Here is a 17500-nt window from a genome sequence, read left to right on the forward strand (position 1 = left end):
AATATTGGTGGGGCAAACAATTTTTATTTGTATTTATTTATGCCAGCAAAGCCACTACACAACACTACACAATACATTAATTGCACTATAATGGTGACATACAGTGGTGTAAAGTACTTAAGTAAAAAATACTTGAAAGTACTACTTAAGTAGTTTTTTTGAGTATCTGTACTTCACTTTACTATTTATATTTTTTATGATTTTTACTTTTACTTCACTACATTCCTGAAGAAAATAATAGCATAGCTGATATGGCTGACTTGCTAAAACAAATGTGCTTTTTACTGACAATTGACATGTACAAACTATGGCATAAGGGGACAAAGAGCGGATAAGAGGCAATCCGTAATTTCGATTAAGACATTAATGAGCGAGCTAGGACGGACGCAGTCAATATCACTATTTGTTCAGCACTTTTGAAATGTACAGCGACAGAATTCAGAACATGGGCCATTCTTACAGTATTCTCCCTGTACACCAAGTCAGAGCCATAGGATAAATAAAGGCATATTAATTTTAATTTTACCTTTATTTAACTAGGCAAGTCAGTTAAGAACAAATTAGCTTCACTCTTGTGTATTTTATTTCTCTTTATCTTGTGTTAATATTATTTTGTTTAACTCTGCATCATTGGGTTGTATTCGGGGTCATGTGACAAATACTATTTTATTTTGTAGAGAGGAGGGCAACAACATAAACAAACGTGTGGTCCTGAGCATGCGCTCATTGTTCAGATTTGAAGGGGTCTAGTGACATCTAGTGACCAACACATGCATAGCCTGTGAGGTGGTTTATGGAAACATCATTTCAACTGTATTTGGAAAACAACATATAAGTGGGAAAAAGTAAAAATGTGTAGGCATTGGGGGAAAAAATCAGGACAAACGTTTTGCAAGGCATGAGGTTTCCCCCAAGACTAATGGTTTGTCTGGACTGGCTAATTTCAGACAAATACAACTGGTGCTTGTCTCCCTTCACCAGCAGATGTCTCCCTAGCCCTTGAAAATGGGCTAGTCACAACAGCAAGTTGGGATCCTTGGGACATACATACCATAAACCCTAACCCTAATCTTAACCCCTATCCTACCCTTACCTAACCTTAACCATAACCTTTGGTATTTGGTATGTTATTAGGATCCCCATTAGCTGTTGAGGAAGCAGCATCTACTCTTCCTGGGGTCCACACAGAACATGAAACATGACATAACATTATTAGACAACAGCTCAAGGACAGAACTACGTCAACACCTTAACCGTTACCTTAAACATTTTAAATATCAACTTCAACGGGGTGACGTCAGAGTTGGGACATCCCAAGGATCCCATTTAGAAAATGTCTCATATTACACTAAAGGTTTAGGCTACATAATGTGACTTTTCTATGTATACAACATGGATTACACAGGTCAAACTAAACAAGTGGTCTATTAGACTGTCCACTCCAAAGAGCAGGCAGTGTAGACCTATTCATGGAAACCAGAAGCAGTTAGCTTGTCTGTCTAGACTGAGACAGATAGCAGGCGGTGTAGACCTATTCATGGAAACCAGAAGCAGTTAGCTTGTCTGTCTAGACTGAGACAGATAGCAGGGGGTGTAGACCTATTCATGGAAACCAGAAGCAGTTAGCTTGTCTGTCTAGACTGAGACAGAGAGCAGGCGGTGTAGACCTATTCATGGCAACCAGAAGCAGTTAGCTTGTCTGTCTAGACTGAGACAGAGAGCAGGCGGTGTAGACCTATTCATGGCAACCAGAAGCAGTTAGCTTGTCTGTCTAGACTGAGACAGATAGCAGGCGGTGTAGACCTATTCATGGAAACCAGAAGCAGTTAGCTTGTCTGTCTAGACTGAGACAGATAGCAGGCGGTGTAGACCTATTCATGGAAACCAGAAGCAGTTAGCTTGTCTGTCTAGACTGAGACAGATAGCAGGCGGTGTAGACCTATTCATGGAAACCAGAAGCAGTTAGCTTGTCTGTCTAGACTGAGACAGAGAGCAGGCGGTTAGGGGAGTTGTTCTCATTATCACGTTAATACTCTGTTGTCAACCATAGCATGAGGTAGCTGGTCCTACTCTAGGGGGTAGCTGGTCCTACTCTAGGGGGTAGCTGGTCCTCCTCTAGGGGGTAGCTGGTCGTCCTCTAGGGGGGTAGCTGGTCGTCCTCTAGGGGGTAGCTGGTCCTCCTCTAGGGGGTAGCTGGTCGTCCTCTAGGGGGGTAGCTGGTCCTCCTCTAGGGGGTAGCTGGTCCTCCTCTAGGGGGTAGCTGGTCCTCCTCTAGGGGGTAGCTGGTCCTCCTCTAGGGGGTAGCTGGTCCTCCTCTAGGGGGTAGCTGGTCCTACTCTAGGGGGGTAGCTGGCCCTCCTCTAGGGGGTAGCTGGTCCTCCTCTAGGGGGTAGCTGGTCCTCCTCTAGGGGGGTAGCTGGTCCTCCTCTAGGGGGTAGCTGGTCCTCCTCTAGGGGGCAGCTGGTCCTCCTCAAGGGGGTAGCTGGTCCTCCTCTAGGGGGTAGCTGGTCCTCCTCAAGGGGGTAGCTGGTCCTCCTCTAGGGGGTAGCTGGCCCTCCTCTAGGGGGTAGCTGGTCCTCCTCTAAGGGGTAGCTGGTCCTCTAGGGGGTAGCTGGTCCTCTAGGGGGTAGCTGGTCCTCTAGGGGGGTAGCTGGTCCTCTAGGGGGTAGCTGGTCCTCCTTTAAGGGGGTAGCTGGTCCTCTAGGGGGGTAGCTGGTCCTCTAGGGGGTAGCTGGTCCTCTAGGGGGGTAGCTGGTCCTCTAGGGGGTAGCTGGTCCTCTAGGGGGGTAGCTGGTCCTCCTCTAGGGGGTAGCTGGTCCTCCTCTAGGGGGTAGCTGGTCCTCCTCTAGGGGGTAGCTGGTCCTCCTCAAGGGGGTAGCTGGTCCTCCTCTAGGGGGTAGCTGGCCCTCCTCTAGGGGGTAGCTGGTCCTCCTCTAGGGGGTAGCTGGTCCTCTAGGGGGTAGCTGGTCCTCTAGGGGGTAGCTGGTCCTCTAGGGGGGTAGCTGGTCCTCTAGGGGGTAGCTGGTCCTCCTTTAAGGGGGTAGCTGGTCCTCTAGGGGGGTAGCTGGTCCTCTAGGGGGTAGCTGGTCCTCTAGGGGGGTAGCTGGTCCTCTAGGGGGTAGCTGGTCCTCTAGGGGGGTAGCTGGTCCTCTAGGGGGGTAGCTGGTCCTCCTCTAGGGGGTAGCTGGTCCTCCTCTAGGGGGTAGCTGGTCCTCCTCTAGGGGGTAGCTGGCCCTCCTCTAGGGGGGTAGCTGGTCCTACTCTAGGGAGGTAGCTGGCCCTCCTCTAGGGGGTAGCTGGTCCTCCTCTAGGGGGTAGCTGGCCCTCCTCTAGGGGGTAGCTGGCCCTCCTCTAGGGGGGTAGCTGGTCCTACTCTAGGGAGGTAGCTGGCCCTCCTCTAGGGGGTAGCTGGTCCTCCTCTAGGGGGTAGCTGGTCCTCTAGGGGGGTAGCTGGTCCTCCTTTAGGGGGTAGCTGGTCCTCTAGGGGGTAGCTGGTCCTCCTCTAGGGGGTAGCTGGTCCTCTAGGGGGTAGCTGGTCCTCCTCTAGGGGGTAGCTGGTCCTCTAGGGGGTAGCTGGCCCTCCTCTAGGGGGTAGCTGGCCCTCCTCTAGGGGGTAGCTGGCCCTCCTCTAGGGGGTAGCTGGTCCTCTTCTAGGGGGGTAGCTGGCCCTCCTATAGGGGGTAGCTGGTCCTCTTCTAGCTATGTTGATAATTATCACACATTTTAGTTTCAGAGCTCAGCTAGAAAAGTGTGAACTCTATTTCTGTTCAGTTCTATTTGTGGACCACAGGAAGGGTAGCTCCTGCATGTACAACGGCTAATGTTGGTCCTAATCAACTAAACTAAACCATTCAAATCAAATCTAATCGTATTGGTCACATACACATGGTTAGCAGATATTGAGAGTGTAGCGAAGTGCTTGTGCTGCTAGTTCCGACAGTGCAGTAATATCTAACAAGTCATCTAACAATTCCACAACAACTACCTAATACACACTAATCTAAGTAAAGGGATGGAATAACAATATGTACATATAAATATACGGATGGGTCATGACCGACCGGCATAGGCAAGATGCAATAGATGGTATAAAATACAGTATATACATGTGAAATGAGTAGTGCAAGATACGTAAACATGATTAAAGTGACTAGTGATCCATTTATTGAAGTGGCCAATGATTTCAAGTCTGTATGTAGGCAGCAGCCTCTCTGTGTTAGTGATGGCTGTTTAACAGTCTGATGGCCTTGAGATTCTATATGCATTCTGAGAGTTGTGTCAGTCACATAAAGACAGCATCTGACACAATAATGAGTTTTTCTCCAACATGCAACGAACATCCTGTCAAGTGTTTTTTTTTAATCCAATTAGATCAGCGCATGGTTTTATCAGCCGCTTACAGGAAATCTGCTGCAGCCCCCAAAATGTATCGAGGTCATATCAGACTCAGAGATCCTGTCACGAAACAGAAAAAAAAGTGAATGTATGTGTTTTGTACCGTAGCAGTTTGTCGTTTCCTTTCTGTATACAGGCGCTGTAGGGAAACACACCAGATGATGATGACTCAACCATGTTTGTTCTGTCAGGTGCTTGCTGATTGACATATCCCACCCACCCAACCACTCCTGAATGAATGAATGGGTTTCTATGGTGACCTAAACTCTCAACTGGAGCACAAGCTGCGTTCACTTCATTACACCTGCATCCCAAATGGAACCCTATTCCCTATATAGTGCACTACTTTTGACCAAAGCCCTACGAGCCCTCCCCTCCACAACATTTACACAAGGATTCTTATCTATCCGTTTATGGATCTGAATGCAGCTGGAATATTTTCAAGGAGTTCCTTTTTTAGATAATCAGTTTGTTTACCACAATCAAACGAGTAGTGTAATATACTTCCCTCTCTCTCCCAGCAAACAGCACAAACCATACAAACCATTACTGTAGCATGTAGGGAACCTGTCAGCACTCCTGCAGCTGTTACACCTACAGTATGTGTTCCAAATTGCACCCTATTCCTTAAATAGTGCCCTACTTTTGACCAGAGCACAGTGGCTCTGAGGACAACTCTGGATTCCGTTCTAAGGTGATGAATGACTGTTAGTTCTATATCTCCAGCCTGTGTAGATGGGTTGAGTCAGGGTTTGCCAACTGGCGGACCGCGGGCCGAATTTAGCCCGCTGGTGGTTTTATTTGGCCTCCAAAGTTTTCTGAGCCCAAAAAAATCAGCTCCTAGTGAATTTAATTTAAGAAAATCTGTATAGTATAGAGAGAAACATGTGATCGTATACAAATATAAGCAAGGTTTGAAATTATTATGTTTTAATCTCATATTTTATCTGTTTGGGCTTCTTGCGGTCAATTTGCAGTCTACAAATTGATCTGTAATTATGTTCTGGCCCCCAGACCATCCCAAAAAATCATCCAGTGGCTGAATCTAGTTGATGATCCCTGGGTTAAGTAAATATAATGTGCATATTTAGTAGCGCTATATAATTAACAGAAGTGTAAAATGTTGGCTATTGGCCCAATGCTCTTAATCACTGCCCAGTGGTACTGTATACACAGGCAGTATCGTACGCACTAATGTTAAATGTATCTGTAACAAAGTACACAACACCAAGTCCCACTACTCTTGATTTAATTATCATTGTTAAACATCATCATATAATATTAAAACCAGCAACTCACCTAATGTACAATACAGTACTACACTTACATGCAAATTGCCCAATAGCTAGCTATGGCCAGGCCAATCACAACAGGAAAAACATAAGCATCATTCACAACACAGTCTTGAACATTGAGCCTTCTCCTGCTTTTTCAAATAGATACACTTTCATTTACCAGTAGACTACCTGTATTATTCTGTATTAATTTACCAGTAGGCTACCTGTATTATTCTGTATTAATTTACCAGTAGGCTACCTGTATTATTCTGTATTCATTTACCAGTAGACTACCTGTATTATTCTGTATTCATTTACCAGTAGGCTACCTGTATTATTCTGTATTCATTTACCAGTAGGCTACCTGTATTATTCTGTATTCATTTACCAGTAGGCTACCTGTATTATTCTGTATTCATTTACCAGTAGGCTACCTGTATTATTCTGTATTCATTTACCAGTAGGCTACCTGTATTATTCTGTATTCATTTACCAGTAGGCTACCTGTATTATTCTGTATTCATTTACCAGTAGACTACCTGTATTATTCTGTATTCATTTACCAGTAGGCTACCTGTATTATTCTGTATTCATTTACCAGTAGACTACCTGTATTATTCTGTATTCATTTACCAGTAGGCTACCTGTATTATTCTGTATTCATTTACCAGTAGACTACCTGTATTATTCTGTATTCATTTACCAGTAGACTACCTGTATTATTCTGTATTAATTTACCAGTAGGCTACCTGTATTATTTTGTATTAATTTACCAGTAGACTACCTGTATTATTCTGTATTAATTTACCAGTAGGCTACCTGTATTATTCTGTATTCATTTACCAGAAGGCTACCTGTATTATTCTGTATTCATTTACCAGTAGGCTACCTGTATTATTCTGTATTAATTTACCAGTAGGCTACCTGTATTATTCTGTATTAATTTACCAGTAGGCTACCTGTATTATTCTGTATTCATTTACCAGTAGGCTACCTGTATTATTCTGTATTCATTTACCAGTATTATTTTGAATCTATCACAAGAAAATACAATTGATATCATTCAGAACAGTGCTTGTTCCACAACATGCTAAAACACTGGCAGCTGTTGTCTTTGTCATCTTTGTTTTTGAAGATTGGACATAAAGTTCTGGGTGTTCTGGATGCATCACAGTGAAGGGAAGGATCAGTAGTAGAGGTCTTCTCTGCTTGGGGAAACCTAGGCTTTATTGGGCTTCATTCCCAGGCACAGCGCTAGCTCATTCCTCTGGATCTTTCCATCTTTGTTGACGTCACAGTGTCCCAGCAGCACAGCCCTCAGTTTGTCCAGCTCTGGGCCAGAGATGCTGGGCTGGATGGAAGATCAACAGGTACAACACATTAGTAGTCAAACTATGTATAGATGTATTTTATATTGCACAAAAACTGCTCTTCCGGGACAATTAAGATCTATTGAATGTGTGGGCTAAAGTTAATGTATTCTGTAAGTTCCTTGAGGTCAAGAGGTGAAGGATTTCATCTGTTTTTGATGGATACAGAGAACACTGGACACAATAGATGTCCTTTGGGCCAGCCAGGACAGAGATGTATCAGATAGAAGCATGTTCATAACAAGGACATACACAATAGGTATCATATAGGAGCATGTTAAGACTGACTCATAAAGATATACAACACAACAGGATAAAACAATAGACACCAATTCTACCTTTCCCAACACAATATTGTCCCACATGACCTTTACATACACATGACCTTTACAAAGACATATAGTAGATTATTATAGGAACATGCATAGTCCCATGTTATGACAAACACATGACCTTTACAAATACAATAGCCAATTATAATAGGAACATGTTTGTGGCACATTCATAAAGATATTGTCTGACATTCTTACCCTGACCAGTTCCATCATGTCTTTTACAAAGCCATCCACCTCTGGTCCTTCCAAAGCTCCGGTGTGACTCTGACCAATGGAGAAGAGAGAACATAGAACTCATTAAAAGCTCCGGTGTTACTCTGACCAATGGAGAAGAGAGAACATAGAACTCATTAAAAGCTCCGGTGTGACTCTGACCAATGGAGAAGAGAGAACATAGAACTCATTAAAAGCTCCGGTGTTACTCTGACCAATGGAGAAGAGAGAACATAGAACTCATTAAAAGCTCCGGTGTTACTCTGACCAATGGAGAAGAGAGAACATAGAACTCATTAAAAGCTCCGGTGTTACTCTGACCAATGGAGAAGAGAGAACATAGAACTCATTAAAAGCTCCGGTGTTACTCTGACCAATGGAGAAGAGAGAACATAGAACTCATTAAAAGCTCCGGTGTTACTCTGACCAATGGAGAAGAGAGAACATAGAACTCATTAAAAGCTCCGGTGTTACTCTGACCAATGGAGAAGAGAGAACAGAACTCATTAAAAGGTCATCATGCCAAAATTGTAATCTCATTTCTCTGAATGCAGACCAAACATCCTTGTTTTGCAACTCGTATTTAATTTACAGACCAAATAGAGGAAGCAGTTGCCCTGCAAATCAAATCCAACATCCCAGCCCCAAGGGTGTTGGATTTAGTAAACACATCTAATTTTTCAGGATCTATGTCAAGTAATGCAAGTGGAAGAAATGGCACAGCAGCCATTTTGGGAGGGGGTGTGGATGACCACACACCAGAGCAGTCATCTTTTTGACGAAAGAAGTGATGGATAAGAGTTTAAATGTTGTAACTACAAAGATCAACAAAGCATTTAAGAGTTGGACACTTTAAACAACAAAACATTATTTATCATTCTGTCTGTACTCACAACATCATAGTGGTTGAATATTTTGTCAAAGTCTCTCTTTCTGTCTTCTTGACTGGAGGCCTGTAAACAGAGTCGATTACGGTTAGTTTCATCTTCCATTTCCTAAGAAGATTTAGCAGAGTAATGTAAGGAGCATTCGGAGAAACACATCGACTGAACTCACATCCATTTTGAACTGTAGCATGAAATTCTCTTCTAGAGCCAGGATCCTAAAGGAAAACGTGAAATAAACAACAAGCAAAACAGCATAGTCAGAAAAGGTATTGGTACTACAGTATACAGTCAATCAGAAGTACCTGGCCAAACGGTTCAGTATTGTAATAGAGTCAATCAGAAGTACCTGGCCAAACGGTTCAGTATTCAGAATTGTAATAGAGTCAATCAGAAGTACCTGGCCAAACGGTTCAGTATTCAGAATTGTAATAGAGTAAATCAGAAGTACCTGGCCAAATGGTTCAGTATTCAGAATTGTAATAGAGTCAATTAGAAGTACCTGGCCAAACGGTTCAGTATTCAGAATTGTAATAGAGTCAATTAGAAGTACCTGGCCAAATGGTTCAGTATTCAGAATTGTAATAGAGTCAATCAGAAGTACCTGACCAAACGGTTCAGTATTCAGAATTGTAATAGAGTCAATCAGAAGTACCTGGCCAAACGGTTCAGTATTCAGAATTGTAATAGAGTAAATCAGAAGTACCTGGCCAAACGGTTCAGTATTCAGAATTGTAATAGAGTCAATTAGAAGTACCTGGCCAAACGGTTCAGTATTCAGAATTGTAATAGAGTCAATCAGAAGTACCTGGCCAAACGGTTCAGTATTCAGAATTGTAATAGAGTCAATTAGAAGTACCTGGCCAAACGGTTCAGTATTCAGAATTGTAATAGAGTCAATTAGAAGTACCTGGCCAAACGGTTCAGTATTCAGAATTGTAATAGAGTCAATTAGAAGTACCTGGCCAAATCGTTCAGATCCAAGCGACCATCCTTATTTTTGTCAAAAATCTTCATCTGTTAGAAAAAAGGAATTGATGCATAATAAAACATGTGTAATTTTGGTTCAAGACTGACCAATGGAGATATTACATATATTTGGCGATTACTGGTTTTCCTGCTTAAAAAAGCCAACTAAACATGTTTGTCAATGGTTTAGATCTGAGCACAAATAAACACACTGACGCAGGTTAGCGTTTTCATTATGAATCTTGTTCTGGAGGCAGCTCTGCAGAGTGGAAATGCCACAACGTGATTAAACCCAACCCTAACCTTAACCACACTGCTAAGCCTAATGCCTAACCCTAACCTTAACCACACTGCTAAGCCTAATGCCTAACCCTAACCCTAACCACACTGCTAAGCCTAATGCCTAACCCTAACCCTAACCACACTGCTAAGCCTAATGCCTAACCCTAACCACACTGCTAAGCCTAATGCCTAACCCTAACCACACTGCTAAGCCTAATGCCTAACCCTAACCTTAACCACACTGCTAAGCCTAATGCCTAACCTTAAAGGCACATTTTTGTTTTCATACATTTTTACAACATAGCCAATTTTGACTTTGCAGCTGGCCTATCTAAGGGGAAATCTCTCAGCTCTGCCTCCAACACAAGACTCTTGACAATAAAGGTCAACCTGCCATTTTGACAGTCACTCTCTTTGAAAATAAATACGATAGACAGGTTAGAAGTACTCTAACGAGAACGGGGTGATGCCAGACCAGGCCAGGGTGAGAGACAGACAGGCCAGGGTGAGAGACAGACAGGGTGATGCCAGACCAGGCCAGGGTGAGAGACAGACAGGCCAGGGTGAGAGACAGACAGGGTGATGCCAGACCAGGCCAGGGTGAGAGACAGACAGGCCAGGGTGAGAGACAGACAGGGTGATGCCAGACCAGGCCAGGGTGAGAGACAGACAGGCCAGGGTGAGAGACTGAAAGGAGTGATGCCAGACCAGGCCAGGGTGAGAGACAGACAGGCCAGGGTGAGAGACAGACAGGGTGATGCCAGACCAGGCTAGGGTGAGAGACAGACAGGCCAGGGTGAGAGACTGAAAGGAGTGATGCCAGACCAGGCCAGGGTGAGAGACAGACAGGCCAGGGTGAGAGACAGACAGGGTGATGCCAGACCAGGCCAGGGTGAGAGACAGACAGGGCAGGGTGAGAGACAGACAGGGTGATGCCAGACCAGGCCAGGGTGAGAGACAGACAGGCCAGGGTGAGAGACAGACAGGGTGATGCCAGACCAGGCCAGGGTGAGAGACAGACAGGCCAGGGTGAGAGACAGACAGGGTGATGCCAGACCAGGCCAGGGTGAGAGACAGACAGGGCAGGGTGAGAGACAGACAGGGCAGGGTGAGAGACAGACAGGGTGATGTCAGACCAGGCCAGGGTGAGAGACAGACAGGGCAGGGTGAGAGACAGACAGGCCAGGGTGAGAGACAGACAGGGTGATGCCAGACCAGGCCAGGGTGAGAGACAGACAGGGCAGGGTGAGAGACAGACAGGGCAGGGTGAGAGACAGGGCAGGGTGAGAGACAGACAGGCCAGGGTGAGAGACAGACAGGCCAGGGTGAGAGACAGACAGGCCAGGGTGAGAGACAGACAGGCCAGGGTGAGAGACAGACAGGCCAGGGTGAGAGACAGACAGGGTGATGCCAGACCAGGCCAGGGTGAGAGACAGACAGGGCAGGGTGAGAGACAGACAGGGCAGGGTGAGAGACAGACAGGCCAGGGTGAGAGACAGACAGGCCAGGGTGAGAGACAGACAGAGTGAATCGGTATGAGAGGTGGGACAGTCTCCCACCAGACACTGGTAATCTAATATCAGTCTGTTAGATGAGATGATTAATACAGCTGGACAGAGTGATCTGCTGCTGGCTGCCACAACATAGCCCTGTCACGGACCCAAATGACTCCCTATTCCCTATATAGTGTACTACTGTTGACCAGGGCCCATAAGGAATAGGATGCCATTTGGGAACGCACTACCCTGTCTGATGAACTGGAGAGAGAGAGACCACACCTGGCTGCAGGATGAAGCCATTTTCTCCTCACTGGGAATCTGAGTCAGGGAAGTCCATTTAAAGTTAGAGCAGAAATTAGAACGTTTTCAGAGAAGGGAACAAGCCTCAGGGTATCGATAAGATTGGAAAAACAAGTCGGTGACAGGTGCCAGTATAATGCGATGACTCTTTCACAGGAGTCTGAGAACAAGCCACATCGGAGCGGCAGGTAGCCTGGTGGTTAGAGTGTAGGGGCAGGCAGGTAGACTAGTGGTTAGAGTGTAGGGACAGGCAGGTAGCCTGGTGGTTAGAGTGTAGGGACGGCAGGTAGACTAGTGGTTAGAGTGTAGGGACGGCAGGTAGACTAGTGGTTAGAGTGTAGGGGCGGCAGGTAGACTAGTGGTTAGAGTGTAGGGACGGCAGGTAGACTAGTGGTTAGAGTGTAGGGGCAGGCAGGTAGCCTAGTGGTTAGAGTGTAGGGACGGCAGGTAGACTAGTGGTTAGAGTGTAGGGGCAGGCAGGTAGACTAGTGGTTAGAGTGTAGGGACGGCAGGTAGACTAGTGGTTAGAGTGTAGGGGCAGGCAGGTAGACTAGTGGTTAGAGTGTAGGGGCGGCAGGTAGACTAGTGGTTAGAGTGTAGGGGCGGCAGGTAGACTAGTGGTTAGAGTGTAGGGGCAGGCAGGTAGACTAGTGGTTAGAGTGTAGGGACGGCAGGTAGACTAGTGGTTAGAGTGTAGGGGCAGGCAGGTAGCCTGGTGGTTAGAGTATAGGGGCCGGCAGGTAGACTAGTGGTTAGAGTGTAGGGACGGCAGGTAGACTAGTGGTTAGAGTGTAGGGGCAGGCAGGTAGCCTGGTGGTTAGAGTGTAGGGGCAGGCAGGTAGACTAGTGGTTAGAGTGTAGGGGCAGGCAGGTAGACTAGTGGTTTGAGTGTAGGGGCAGGCAGGTAGACTAGTGGTTAGAGTGTAGGGACGGCAGGTAGCCTAGTGGTTAGAGTGTAGGGGCAGGCAGGTAGACTAGTGGTTAGAGTGTAGGGGCAGGCAGGTAGACTAGTGGTTAGAGTGTAGGGGCAGGCAGGTAGACTAGTGGTTAGAGTGTAGGGGCAGGCAGGTAGACTAGTGGTTAGAGTGTAGGGGCAGGCAGGTAGACTAGTGGTTAGAGTGTAGGGGCAGGCAGGTAGCCTGGTGGTTAGAGTGTAGGGACGGCAGGTAGCCTAGTGGTTAGAGTGTATGGGCAGGCAGGTAGCCTAGTGGTTAGAGTGTAGGGGCGGCAGGTAGACTAGTGGTTAGAGTGTAGGGGCAGGCAGGTAGACTAGTGTTTAGAGTGTAGGGACGGCAGGTAGACTAGTGCTTAGAGTGTAGGGGCAGGCAGGTAGACTAGTGGTTAGAGTGTAGGGACGGCAGGTAGACTAGTGGTTAGAGTGTAGGGACGGCAGGTAGCCTGGTGGTTAGAGTGTAGGGGCAGGCAGGTAGCCTGGTGGTTAGAGTGTAGGGGCAGGCAGGTAGCCTAGTGGTTAGAGTGTAGGGACGGCAGGTAACCTAGTGGTTAGAGTGTAGGGGCGGCAGGTAGACTAGTGGTTAGAGTGTAGGGGCGGCAGGTAGACTAGTGGTTAGAGTGTAGGGACGGCAGGTAGACTAGTGGTTAGAGTGTAGGGACGGCAGGTAGACTAGTGGTTAGAGTGTAGGGGCAGGTAGACTAGTGGTTAGAGTGTAGGGGCAGGCAGGTAGACTAGTGGTTAGAGTGTAGGGACGGCAGGTAGACTAGTGGTTAGAGTGTAGGGGCAGGCAGGTAGACTAGTGGTTAGAGTGTAGGGGCGGCAGGTAGCCTAGTGGTTAGAGTGTAAGGGCGGCAGGTAGACTAGTGGTTAGAGTGTAGGGGCGGCAGGTAGACTAGTGGTTAGAGTGTAGGGGCAGGCAGGTAGACTAGTGGTTAGAGTGTAGGGACGGCAGGTAGACTAGTGGTTAGAGTGTAGAGGCAGGCAGGTAGACTAGTGGTTAGAGTGTAGGGGCAGGCAGGTAGCCTAGTGGTTAGAGTGTAGGGGCGGCAGGTAGACTAGTGGCTAGAGTGTAGGGGCAGGCAGGTAGACTAGTGGTTAGAGTGTAGGGGCAGGCAGGTAGACTAGTGGTTAGAGTGTAGGGACGACAGGTAGACTAGTGGTTAGAGTGTAGGGGCGGCAGGTAGCCTAGTGGTTAGAGTGTGGGGGCGGCAGGTAGCCTAGTGGTTAGAGTGTAGGGGCGGCAGGTAGCCTAGTGGTTAGAGTGTTGGGACGGCAGGTAGTCTAGTGGTTAGAGTGTGGGGACGGCAGGTAGACTAGTGGTTAGAGCGTAGGGGCGGCAGGTAGCCTAGTGGTTAGAGTGTAGGGGCGGCAGGTAGACTAGTGGTTAGAGCGTAGGGGCAGGCAGGTAGTCTAGTGGTTAGAGTGTAGGGGCGGCAGGTAGCCTAGTGGTTAGAGTGTAGGGACGGCAGGTAGTCTAGTGGTTAGAGTGTATGGGCGGCAGGTAGACTAGTGGTTAGAGTGTAGGGACGGCAGGTAGCCTAGTGGTTAGAGTGTAGGGGCGGCAGGTAGACTAGTGGTTAGAGTGTAGGGACGGCAGGTAGACTAGTGGTTAGAGTGTAGGGACGGCAGGTAGACTAGTGGTTAGAGTGTAGGGACGGCAGGTAGCCTAGTGGTTAGAGTGTAGGGGCAGGCAGGTAGCCTAGTGGTTAGAGTGTAGGGGCAGGCAGGTAGTCTAGTGGTTAGAGTGTAGGGGCGGCAGGTAGCCTAGTGGTTAGAGTGTAGGGACGGCAGGTAGCCTAGTGGTTAGAGTGTAGGGGCGGCAGGTAGACTAGTGGTTAGAGTGTAGGGACGGCAGGTAGCCTAGTGGTTAGAGTGTCGGTGCGGCAGGTAGCCTAGTGGTCAGAGCGTTGGGCCTGTAACCGAAAGGTTGGTGGATCGAATCCCCGAGCTGACAAGGTAAAAATCTGTCGTTCTGCCCCTGAACAAGGCTGTCATTGTAGATAAGAATGTGTTCTTAGCTGACTTGCCTAGTTGAATTAAGGTAAAATAAAAGTACATATTAAACATCCTGAAGACCCTGTACAGTTTATACACAGCGGGGGGCTGTAATGAACGTCACTGCAACTAGGTTTACCTGCTGAATCTATACCACGTTCAGTGACATGAAAGGCTCTGAAAGAGCCACGAATGAGGTTCATTTACCCCGCATTAATGGTTCTAGAGACTGATGACTGCATTAATGGTTCTAGAGACTGATGACTTCATTAGAGACTGATGACTGCATTAGGTTGATTAGAGACTGATGACTGCATTAATGGTTCTAGAGACTGATGACTGCATTAATGGTTCTAGAGACTGATGACTGCATTAATGGTTCTAGAGACTGATGACTGCATTAATGGTTCTAGAGACTGATGACTGCATTAATGGTTCTAGAGACTGATGACTGCATTAGGTTGATTAGAGACTGATGACTGCATTAGGTTGATTAGAGACTGATGACTGCATTAGGTTGATTAGAGACTGATGACTGCATTAGATTGATTAGAGACTGATGGCTGCATTAGTGGTTCTAGAGACTGATGACTACATTAATGGTTCTAGAGACTGATGGCTGCATTAGTGGTTCTAGAGACTGATGGCTGCATTAGGTTGATTAGAGACTGATGACTGCATTAGATTGATTAGAGACTGATGACTGCATTAGGTTGATTAGAGACTGATGACTGCATTAGGTTGATTAGAGACTGATGACTGCATTAGGTTGATTAGAGACTGATGACTGCATTAGGTTGATTAGAGACTGATGACTGCATTAGATTGATTAGAGACTGATGACTGCATTAGGTTGATTAGAGACTGATGACTGCATTAGGTTGATTAGAGACTGATGACTGCATTAGGTTGATTAGAGACTGATGACTGCATTAGATTGATTAGAGACTGATGACTGCATTAATGGTTCTAGAGACTGATGACTGCATTAGGTTGATTAGAGACTGATGACTGCATTAGGTTGATTAGAGACTGATGACTGCATTAGGTTGATTAGAGACTGATGACTGCATTAGGTTGATTAGAGACTGATGGCTGCATTAGATTGATTAGAGACTGATGACTGCATTAGATTGATTAGAGACTGATGACTGCATTAGGTTGATTAGAGACTGATGACTGCATTAGGTTGATTAGAGACTGATGACTGCATTAGGTTGATTAGAGACTGATGACTGCATTAGGTTGATTAGAGACTGATGACTGCATTAATGGTTCTAGAGACTGATGACTGCATTAGGTTGATTAGAGACTGATGACTGCATTAGATTGATTAGAGACTGATGACTGCATTAGGTTGATTAGAGACTGATGGCTGCATTAGATTGATTAGAGACTGATGGCTGCATTAGATTGATTAGAGACTGATGACTGCATTAAGTTGATTAGACGTGGTGCTTGAGTTATCTTATTTTACACACACTGGAGAGAAAGATTGTAAATCAGTGGGTAAGAGACTATAAAGACTGAGTGTCATGGCCAAAAGGGAAAGGAAGCATCCCAAGACTGGCAACAGGAACCAAGAGGATATCTTTAGTACAGGCCCTATGTTCCTCCAGGAACCAAGAGGATATCTTTTGTACCTCCAGGAACCAAGAAGAACACATTTTCAGCGTTTGTTTTTAAATAGTATTTATTAATTATTAATTATTATTATCATATTATTATAAAAATATTAATAACATTCCACCAATGAGGCCACTAGGGGGCGATTTGGTCATTTGACTACAGGAAAGGGCTAGGAGACTGTTGTTTTACCATTGCGTCTGTGTACTCGTCCAGTTTGCTGGAGGACACAGCCTTCCCGTGCTGCTGGAACAAGTCCTTCAGGAAACCCTGTTTACAAAGAAGGAGAGAAGCAATAAAAAGGGCAATATTGTTTAATTTCCTGATTCACTGAAATCAGATCTAACATGGTTTATTGTTTAATTTCCTGATTCACTGAAATCAGATCTAACATGGTTTATTGTTTAATTTCCTGATTCACTGAAATCAGATCTAACATGGTTTGATAAATATAAAGACATTACGTTCTGTGTGTAGGAGTGGAGTTAGACAACATTACCTTCTGTGTCTAGGAGTGGAGTTAAACAACATTACCTTCTGTGTGTAGGAGTGGAGTTAAACCACATTACCTTCTGTGTGTAGGAGTGGAGTTAAACCACATTACCTTCTGCGTGTAGGAGTGGAGTTAGACAACATTACCTTCTGCGTGTAGGAGTGGAGTTAAACAACATTACCTTCTGTGTGTAGGAGTGGAGTTAGACAACATTACCTTCTGTGTGTAGGAGTGGAGTTAAACAACATTACCTTCTGTGTGTAGGAGAGGAGTTAAACAACATTACCTTCTGCGTGTAGGAGTGGAGTTAAACAACATTACCTTCTGTGTGTAGGAGTGGAGTTAAACAACATTACCTTCTGTGTGTAGGAGTGGAGTTAAACAACATTACCTTCTGTGTGTAGGAGTGGAGTTAAACAACATTACCTTCAGCTCCACAGCTGATATGTATCCACTGCTGTCAGCGTCATACTTTCTCCAGATCTACAGAGACAAGAAGGACAATCAGTTACTACTGCTGTAAATACAAATACCAGCTGCCATCAATGACCCTTAGTAAGCATCAGGGTTCTTATCCAGGTGAGGTGATGCTGAGTGATTTGTCTTCAGAGTTACTGTGATAGCCACACACAACAAATGGAGTTCATATAGAAAAAGGAACTGCGAACATTCTTTCCATAAATTACAAATTACATCTCACGTATTTGGTTCTACAGATCTGGCAGGTGCACGGATCACCACTCAGACCATTCCAACAGATCACCACTCAGACCATTCCAACAGATCACCACTCAGACCATTCCAACAGATCACCACTCAGACCATTCCAACAGATCACCACTCAGACCATTCCTACAGATCACCACACAGACCATTCCAACAGATCACCACTCAGACCATTCCAACA

At 45.7% G+C, this 17500-nt stretch overlaps 1 protein-coding gene across 2 annotated transcripts in view; it reads right to left on the minus strand.

Moving 5' to 3' along the window:
- Window positions 1-5944: 5944 nt before the first annotated feature.
- LOC115190900 (secretagogin-like) overlaps window positions 5945-17500 on the minus strand; it is a 22378-nt gene continuing 10822 nt past the window's right edge. Inside the window, exons 5-11 of one of the 2 annotated variants that reach the window (XM_029748927.1) lie at window positions 17020-17076; window positions 16293-16370; window positions 9436-9491; window positions 8647-8692; window positions 8484-8543; window positions 7573-7641; window positions 5945-7023 (exon numbers count right to left, since the gene is read on the minus strand). In XM_029748927.1, coding sequence (XP_029604787.1) covers window positions 6892-7023; window positions 7573-7641; window positions 8484-8543; window positions 8647-8692; window positions 9436-9491; window positions 16293-16370; window positions 17020-17076 — 498 coding nt within the window. In that variant the 3' untranslated portion in view covers window positions 5945-6891. Of the gene's footprint in view, window positions 7024-7572; window positions 7642-7755; window positions 8066-8483; window positions 8544-8646; window positions 8693-9435; window positions 9492-16292; window positions 16371-17019; window positions 17077-17500 lie in introns of those variants that run through there. The other variant, XM_029748928.1, reaches the window with a different exon arrangement.

This window comes from Salmo trutta, unplaced genomic scaffold, assembly GCF_901001165.1.
Source record: "Salmo trutta unplaced genomic scaffold, fSalTru1.1, whole genome shotgun sequence".
Classification (NCBI taxonomy): domain Eukaryota; kingdom Metazoa; phylum Chordata; class Actinopteri; order Salmoniformes; family Salmonidae; genus Salmo; species Salmo trutta.